The 9,316-nt window shown below is 34.2% G+C and overlaps 1 protein-coding gene across 1 annotated transcript; it reads left to right on the top strand.

The window, feature by feature from the left end:
* Positions 1-8,665, top strand: LOC11418019 (T-complex protein 1 subunit alpha). The gene is made up of 17 exons (XM_003629864.4): positions 1-170; positions 259-323; positions 412-501; positions 590-676; positions 795-854; positions 978-1,028; positions 1,695-1,790; positions 2,855-2,920; positions 3,096-3,313; positions 3,615-3,711; positions 4,146-4,232; positions 4,735-4,869; positions 5,635-5,739; positions 6,990-7,118; positions 7,545-7,648; positions 7,944-8,034; positions 8,132-8,665. The coding sequence occupies exons 1-17, from the start codon at positions 98-100 to the stop codon at positions 8,210-8,212; spliced, it is 1,635 nt and encodes a 544-aa protein (XP_003629912.1). The 5' UTR covers positions 1-97; the 3' UTR covers positions 8,213-8,665.
* The last annotated feature ends 651 nt before the right edge of the window (positions 8,666-9,316 follow it).

Here is a 9,316-nt window from a genome sequence, read left to right as displayed (position 1 = left end):
GAAAACTAGGTCTGAGTAGAAAACTAAACCCTTGATTTGAAAAGAGTAGCAAGGATAGAGAGTGAGTCAGTGGAAAGCCCTAGAAACTCACTTCGCAATGTCTCTCGTTAATCAAACTCCTGACATCTCCGGCGAACGCCAATCCGGCCAAGACGTCCGCACTCAAAACGGTATCGTCTCCCTTTCTCTCCATTTCTCTCTCTCCTCGCCGTAACCGTTTTTCTAACATACGCTTTCTTCGTGGATGAACAAATGCAGTGGTAGCATGTCAAGCCGTCGCGAACATCGTGAAAACCTCACTCGGTCCCGTTGGTCTCGACAAGGTACAAGATCCATCGATTCTCAACTTCTTTTTCTCATTTTCATTCATTTTATTCATTTTTTCACTTCGTTTCCGTTTTTGTTTTTCAGATGCTTGTTGATGATATCGGTGATGTGACTATTACTAATGATGGTGCTACTATACTTAAGATGCTGGAAGTTGAACATCCCGCTGCTAAGGTTAGCCTAATTCCGATCCTTCATTGCATTTGAATCATTCAAATGCGTGTTTAATTATTCAGATTTTCTTTTTTTTTTTCTTTTTTAGGTTTTGGTTGAACTTGCTGAACTTCAGGATAGAGAAGTTGGAGATGGTACCACTTCTGTTGTCATTGTAGCTGCAGAGCTTCTCAAAGTAAATTTCCACCTTTTTTTATGTTTTTTTTTTTCCCTTCCATTTCATACATTTTTATTTATTTTATTTTTCCCTTGTGTAACATTTGTTTATTTATTTATTTTTGGTGTTTGAGCAGAGAGCAAATGATCTTGTTAGGAATAAGATTCATCCAACCTCGATTATCAGTGGATATAGAGTAAGTTTTTATTTACCTTTCCAATTTTACTTGTCTTCTTTTGTAAGACTATGAATTTAATTGGGAATTTCTGTAAGATCTTGTTCTTTTTTTTAACTTATCTGTGTTGATTGTTCTGAATAGCTTGCTATGCGAGAAGCTTGTAAATACGTAGATGAAAAGCTTGCCGTCAAGGTAAGATTTAATAAGTATACCTTTTTCCTATACATTTGTTAGGCGTGTTCTTTTCTCATTTTTCTTAGACGGTCGATAATGTTATTGTTACCATATTTGAAAGCCAGTGATGCTAGATCACAATGATTTCTAATTCTCTGTCGTGTTTTATAGAGTCATTTCTGTCCAGAGCAACTGTATGTTGTAGTTACACACATTTTGAGTATAACTTTTTTGATTAATCTTTCCTATTACTAGGAAGATCCTGATTTTGTTTTGATATGCTTACTATTCCTATGTTTAAATCACAAACGTAAACAAAAAGGAAGTTTTTGATGTAATATGTATTCACTTCAATTTTTTTTATACACGAATTGAATTTTGTAGCATGTTATTGAAGGTTTGCATCCTGGACTTACTTCCCAATTCCTTCAGATGTCCCAAATTAACTACTTGAGCTACGCCTTGGGGACTGTATATGTATTCAATTGATTAATTAATTGCTTAAGTAAATAATAAATAAGATTAATGAAATCTTGCATAACTTGGCCACTGTTCCCTGTCTTATTTCCTGGGAAGCATTCAATGGTTTCATTGTTTTGTGACTTTTGTCTGAAAATTAATGCATCTAGAAAGAAGCTGTTGTATTTTTGTCTTGCTTAGTCGGATTGTTCTCTTCACTTGTAGGTTGAGAAGCTTGGAAAAGATTCACTAATTAACTGTGCCAAGACCAGCATGTCCTCAAAGCTGATAGCCGGTGACAGTGACTTCTTTGCCAATTTGGTGCGTTTGTAATTTTATTGACTTTATTTATTTATTTATATTGAATGTTGGACGTTTACATCACTTTAAATTGATGCAAAACAACCATATTTTGCAAATACTAGTTTGTTCACATCCAATTGTTTAAGCTTATATACATCATTATGTTTCATCTCTCAAATTTTACTTGGATTGTAAGTTGAAAACTTGATATTGACCAAGCTATATACAGCATTTACTTTTCCCCATCACAGTTAAAATTATCATAGTTATCGCACAGCTTTCGTAGGTTTTCCACTTTCTGCTTGAGAGGAAAGGAATTCAAGTATATCATTGGTCTACTCACGATTTCTACTCTAGTTATGCATTCAATTGGTTGATTGTATCAGTCAGCAATGTTCTGAGAGATATGGAAATGATCATACTAACTATTATTATTGGGTCTAATACTATTCTAGATGTTTTAAATCATACTAAATTGCATGAAGTTATCAACTGTTGCTATTATAATTCAAATTTTGCATTTAATGGCATGAACTTATCAACATTCTATGGTTGATTCGAATATATACCGTCACAAATTGCTAATACAGTAATTGTTGCTCATGATTGGCTTTTTGGTACGTTAGGAAACCCAAAGAAATTGTAATGGGAAATTGATGGAATAGTTTTATGGAATGATTCATTGAGATCAGTAGTGAGGTCTCTCCTCCTAAAGTCTCCCCTAAAAAATGATTTCTTCTTTCACCAAATTTTACAAATTTACAAGTCATGAATATCTTGTCGAGGGATGATCATGTCTTTGCTTGGTTGGAACATTTGTTGTGGAGAGGGTCATTGGATTATAAAACCTTTGATCTATTGATTTCTCTGACTAGACAGTTTAACTTTTGTAATCACGGTCAATGTAATTATTAAAAGCAGTTCTGACTCTCATTAGTTGTTCTGAATGTATTGATTGATTATTAATTGATTAAGAACAAGATGCTAACTTCTGTTTTTGATTGAGTTTTCTGGCTGTAGGTTTAGGCACTTGATATTCATTTCAGTTGTTAAATTTACTTGTGTGTATGAAATTCATGCAGGTTGTAGAAGCAGTGCAAGCTGTAAAGATGACTAATGCACGGGGTGAAGTCAGATACCCAATCAAGGTTGGTAGTATAATTTGTCTGATACATTCTCAGGAGGCTTTGTTTTGCTTCTGGATGAAAGATGTCAATTTTGAGCAATATGTTAAACATCTGTAACGTGTAGCTCTATCTTGCTTACGTGGTTTAACATACTTTGAATGAATTTAATTCTGTTTCATTTTGATTCGGATTCCAGGGAATCAATATATTGAAGGCACATGGTAAAAGTGCCAGAGACAGCTTTTTGATGAATGGTTATGCTCTTAATACTGGACGTGCTGCCCAAGGAATGCCTCTTAGGGTATCCCCTGCTAAAATTGCTTGTCTTGATTTCAATCTTCAGAAGACAAAAATGCAATTGGGTGTTCAAGTATTAGTTTCTGATCCCAGGGAACTCGAGAAAATTCGCCAAAGGTAGTCTGTTTGGCTTCTACCGTTCTATGTATTACCTTCCTAGTTCCACTATCTTTCTTTTGATATAGTAAGAATAAATTTATTATATAGCATGTAAAAGTATTCGACGGTATTGGTCTGATGATAAAGCATGTAAATTTTTCGAAGTACTGTTAATCATAAGCTTGAAATATTATGATTAATCATTGTGGAAATTTGATCGTGCTCGATTTGGGGCAATTCTCCTCTCTTTTCATTTTGCAGGATTAAGCAACATGTATGTAATATGTTTTAACAAATCATCACTTTTTTCCTCTTTCAGAGAGGCCGATATGACTAAGGAACGCATTGAGAAATTACTGAAAGCTGGAGCCAATGTAGTTCTGACTACTAAAGGAATTGATGACATGGCACTTAAGGTTTGTTGCTATTTTTCACTAGTACTTTTTCTAACGATTTTTCTCTTTAAACATGGGGATTTAATTACAATATTTCATGCAGTATTTTTGTATAGTATTGGCTGCTTAGCCTTTTTTTTTTGTTCTTGTGCTATATAGACCACTCATCTTGATATCTGAAAATTACTAAACAACTTTATCACTTCCTATAAAATTACTAACCAATTCTGATGATAACAACCTCAATATTCAATTCACACTATACTTTGAGATCTATGGATCTGTATGCATGTACTACTTCTGATTTTCTTCTTCCTGCATTAATAGATGTCATGGGTCATATTGATGGGGGCCATGTCCTGTTTTTATATTACCTGTTCTGTTTCTGACGACTTACATAAAGGACCTCTCATTTAACTAAGTGTTTATGCCTCACTTTTTAATCCTGGTTTCAGTACTTTGTTGAGGCTGGTGCAATTGCTGTGAGACGTGTGCGGAAAGAAGATATGCGTCATGTTGCCAAAGCAACCGGTGCAACATTGGTATGCCTTTGTTTAATTTAAATCTATTTATTGAAACTGAGATAATCTAGTAAGTTGGCAGTAAGTAAATCAAATGTCTATCACCATGCACTTTTTAAAATGCTCTGTTTTTCGTACCTCCCCTTTTCTTCTGCAGTTGAATAAAATGTTGGCTATGTTGTGGACTAGAAATGCAAACCATGTCTTCGTTTCCATGCATTAAGTAGATATTGATGCTGAATTCTTCCTATGTAGAATGTTGGTCTTTTGAAAAGATTAACACGTCTTGGATTCTTCTTTTAAGCCTGAATTTGGAACACTGTAGCTTTTACTTTCAAGTTTAAAATGAGTAATGAAAACATAGATATTTGATGTCTATCAAGGGAGATGTGAAAAACTCACGATAACTCATTCTCTGTCTTACCAGACCCATTTGGCCAAGGGGTTTGTATTCACTTTTATGCATACTAGTTTCCTCTATGGGTTATCAGACTTCTTTTTTATTTGTGATTGCTTGATGTAGGTCTCAACATTTGCTGATATGGAAGGGGAGGAAACTTTTGAACCTTCATTTCTTGGAACTGCAGATGAGGTTGTTGAGGAGCGTATAGCTGACGATGCTGTAATCATGATTAAAGGGACCAAAACTTCAAGTGCAGTAAGTAGTTTGGGACCCGAGGATTGGGTTGGTTTTTTTTGTTTAAAAGTATAAATTCATTAAAACAGAAAAAGTACACAAATATTGAGGAGCAAGAATCTTCTACATACAAATGAGGAACAATAAAATGACAAAATATGAAGCATCAATTGTGTCAAACTCCCTATCTTTTGCATCTGTTTAGAGTCTTCTGAATTATCACATGTTTCATACGAAGCTAATTGGCCTAATCTCTTTGTTATGGGGATGCATATACTGGCGTTTATGCTGGGAAATTACTATTTTGAAATGCCAGATACAAAAAATACTATTAATTAGAAAGACCAGGCCATTTCTACATCCATGAGATAGGCCTTCATCTTTGAAGGAGTGGAGTAATCACCTGCTCTTACTTTTAGTTTACTTTCCTCACTGTGATGGTAGCTACATTTAATAGAGTTTACACGAGAGTAGTAATTAATGTTGATGAAATTCTTTATTGAAACTGTCCAAATAAAGAGGGTGCTAATAAAGCCTTGTGGAGTCCCGGATCAAAATTCTAAATATCTAAATTCTATATTGTATAAGTTACAAATATATAGAAATTCCTAGAAAGTGTGGCATCTTTAACATTATTGCAATGACAATGGGAGTGTTATACAAATATGAAAAATTGTAATGATAGCTTTTGGAAAAGAGTGGTGATATATGAAATTATATCATTTAAAATCTGGTTGCACATTCTGTATGATATACATTATCAATTGACTATGTTTTTCTCTTTAGGTCTCGTTGATTCTCAGAGGTGCAAATGACTACATGCTTGATGAGATGGATAGAGCTTTGCATGATGCACTATCAATTGTCAAGAGAACGCTTGAATCAAATACAGTAAGCCTGCATTCTCTAGCTATAAATCCTATTTGGAAAATATTAAGCTATCCAAAATTGAAGATGTTAGTTTCTTTGTGCCAGTAGAGTTCACTTAATGAAGGCTCTGTTGGGGGTATGATCAGATGCCATGAAATGGAAACTTGGGTTTTGTTTTATGGAAAAATTAAACCAATCGTAAATGAGGGGTTTTGAGGCAAAAAGTTTTTATTGCTGTCAGGTGTCGAAGCTAGGTCATTTTTGCTGATAATCTACAGGAGCATAGCATACCTTAGAATTAGAATAAGTATACCTTAGACTATGTTTGGATTGGTGGTAAAGGATGGAATGTGATGGAGTGGAGTGGTAATTAATCAGGTTTCATTGTTTGGATTTGCACAAAATGGAGTGGAATGGAACTCATTTCATCGCATACCATCATATCCTTCAATTTCTCTTTCCCCCCAATTCAGGGTGTATGCAATGGAATAAGCCTTGTAATTAAAATATTACCTTTTTACCCTTTATTTATTTTATCAGCACAATTAATCTTCATCTCAAATATTCCTATTGCAATTGTTCATCACACATTGATCCTCCTGTTGCATTTTTTTTTGAAACTATGTCTTTTTTTTATTTTTATTTTTATTTTTTTACGGATGGACTTTGCTATGTTTATCATAACTATCCTGTTGCAAGTTTTTTTGCTATGTTGTGCTCTTGGTTTTTTTAATTTTTTCTTTTGTAAACATTTGAATGGTTATAATTGACACTGTTTAAATTGATATTGTCTATTTCTTTTCATGTGTTTGGTTGGCATGCCAAATCAAATTAAGATGCTCCATGAGTTTGTTTTTGTGGTTGAATTGTTGAAGAAAATATAAAAATAGTAGTAATATGTTTTAAAATATTATAACTTGTTCTGGCTATTTATGGTATTGCACCTGGGTTGATTTCTTCATGTTACTACAAGTGTTGTTGACTTGGGAATGATATCCAAAAGTTATATTCTATAATATATTATCCTATAATTTCAACCCCTGCCACTAAACTTGTAAGGACCATTATTCTTTAAACAAGACTAAGTAACATAAATAGCATAACCCTTCAAGGTGTAGCTCATTGGGCTTAACTTACATTGTTTGCAATCTTCATTGGTTGAAATTGATTTTTCCCTGTTTATCAGTCCCACCATTCATTGTTACGATACTTTTTTACTCTTTCTATTTGGTCTGCATTCTCACAGTCACACTTGGTTAATGTAAATTCAGGTGGTGGCTGGTGGAGGTGCTGTCGAAGCAGCATTATCAGTTTACTTGGAATACCTTGCTACAACTCTAGGATCGCGGGAGCAGTTGGCTATAGCAGAGTTTGCCGAATCTCTGTTAATCATTCCAAAGGTAGTTTGTTTGAATGGCAAATGTTAGTAGTTTGTTTGTTAGACTATTATTTTTGTCCTTGCCCGGGGTTTGAACCCAGGACCTCTAAACTCTTTTCCCCTTAGCTCAAACTAGTTGATCTCTCCCCCCCAAGGCAAGTGAAGGTCTTGATTGTGCATATAACTAGGGTGGTAAGGGCTAGTTACACTAATGGTGTCAAATTTTGGTTTTCTCCCCATGCACAAATTAATTGATTCTATAATTTTTGTCCGCATTATTAGTTTAGTGGGTTTTCTCGTGGGGTTAACGTGTTATAATTTTTTTTTGGCCAATTATTTAACTTTAGCTGCTTCATCTTTTGTGTCGAGTGGTTTTTTGATAAGTAAGCTCTGGTTTCGTATCATGCTAGCACTAAAAATGTATATATTGGTAACACTTATGGTACAGGTGCTTGCTGTCAATGCTGCCAAGGATGCCACAGACCTGGTTGCAAAATTACGGGCCTGCCACTATGCTGCACAAACTAAAGCAGATAAGAAGCATTTATCAAGGTAATTGGCTACGTCAGGATATATGAAGCTACTTATCTGATTTAGCAAATATCGTGTGCCTGTTTTGTTTGTTTGGGAATTTTATGCTTAAAAGACGTATGAGATATTAAAACAAGCAAATTTTGTTAAAGGTTTTGTCAAGATGAACCAATATATGAATACGCTCCTTAGTATTTTTGTTGCATGAGCTGATTTTAGCTCACAGTTGCTGTTCTAGTTTCAGCATGGGTTTCTTTCTTTTTTATTTAGTATTCTTTTCTATTTCTTAAAATGATTTTGCTTGCTATCTTTCCAGTACGGGTTTGGATCTTTCAGAAGGAAAGACTAGAAACAACTTGGAAGCTGGAGTCATCGAGCCTGCAATGAGCAAAGTCAAAATTATTCAGGTGTTTATTTTAGTTATATATTATTAGTAGCTGACCCTAACATAGAGCTTTCTATACAATTTGTCTGAGCAAATTTTTTTGCCCCCATTTATCTCAGTTTGCAACTGAAGCTGCTATTACTATTCTCCGGATTGACGATATGATCAAGCTTGTCAAGGATGAAGGTCAGGAAGAATAGTGTGTACTTGAATTTTGACGGCATTTACTTGCTAGTTCTTGTGTAAGGGAGGGCGTTTCCAGGCTATGTTGGTGTGGCATTTGAAGAGGAAGCTATAGTTATTGCCCTTGATGGTCTTGGAGGGAGAATATTTTGTTTTTCTTGTGGAAAGTAGCTTTTATTTCTTTACAAGTTTGCAGCTTATATTTTGTAGTAGGGCGAGAACATTTTGTTGTCTAACAGTTGAAAAGTGGCAGTGTTTGTGTCATGCATTGGCTGGCTGCATGATTTACATGCCTTTCTAAGGCAGCGTTTGGTTTGTGGAATTTTGATGTTTCATTGATATTTATTAGTTTTTAACGTAAGAACGTAGTGGGATTATTTTATGTATAATGCCAATTTTTTGATAGAAGCATAATTTCCAATTGTTTCAAGAGCTGTCAATTGAATAGAACTTTGAATTTACCAGCACAATCAGTTGGAATAGTTGTGGATTGGAATTTAACTATTCAAACAAATATCAAGAGTTTGGCCAAGTAAAGTTGATTTTTTTTTTTTTTTTTGAGAGGAGATAAAGTTGAGTTTGGTCAATTAAAGTTGATGTCAACCAGCAAATTGTTAGTCTTATTATTGCAAATTCAATATTAAGGTGGCATGCGAGGAATCTAAATATTAACCGCTTTTGATTCAATTATGTTAATCGACATTTTTACTTTAACCTTTTAATTTACACGAATATTTGGGACTTTTTACGCAATGAATTACTTGTGAATCTAAATATTAACCGCTTTTGATTCAATTATGTTAATTGACATTTTTACTTTAACCTTTTAATTTACACGAATATTTGGGACTTTTTACGCAATGAATTACTTGTGGAGATTCAAATCTTATTGTAACATTGTAAGAGCCTAACCCTTTTTTGCTATGCTCAACCCCATTGGTCGACACATGTAAGTTTTAATAATATTTTCCTTAAGTATCTTTCAATAGATATAATTTTATTTGAGACATGTCAAATCTCGATTAGATACCTTTTATAGAGGAGATTCAAATCTTATTGTAACATTGTAAGAGCCTAACCCTTTTTGCTATGCTCAACCCCATTGGTCGACACATATATAA

Source organism: Medicago truncatula, chromosome 8, assembly GCF_003473485.1.
Source record: "Medicago truncatula cultivar Jemalong A17 chromosome 8, MtrunA17r5.0-ANR, whole genome shotgun sequence".
In the NCBI taxonomy this organism is placed as follows: domain Eukaryota; kingdom Viridiplantae; phylum Streptophyta; class Magnoliopsida; order Fabales; family Fabaceae; genus Medicago; species Medicago truncatula.
This window is presented reverse-complemented; position numbering and strand designations above follow the sequence as displayed.

Coding starts and splice junctions, on each gene's coding strand:
- LOC11418019 (XM_003629864.4), top strand. CDS start 98: ATGTCTCTCGTTAATCAAACTCCTGACATCTCCGGCGAACGCCAATCC. Junction 677..794: donor TAGCTGCAGAGCTTCTCAAA/GTAAATTTCCAC, acceptor GTGTTTGAGCAG/AGAGCAAATGATCTTGTTAG. Junction 5,740..6,989: donor GAACGCTTGAATCAAATACA/GTAAGCCTGCAT, acceptor ATGTAAATTCAG/GTGGTGGCTGGTGGAGGTGC.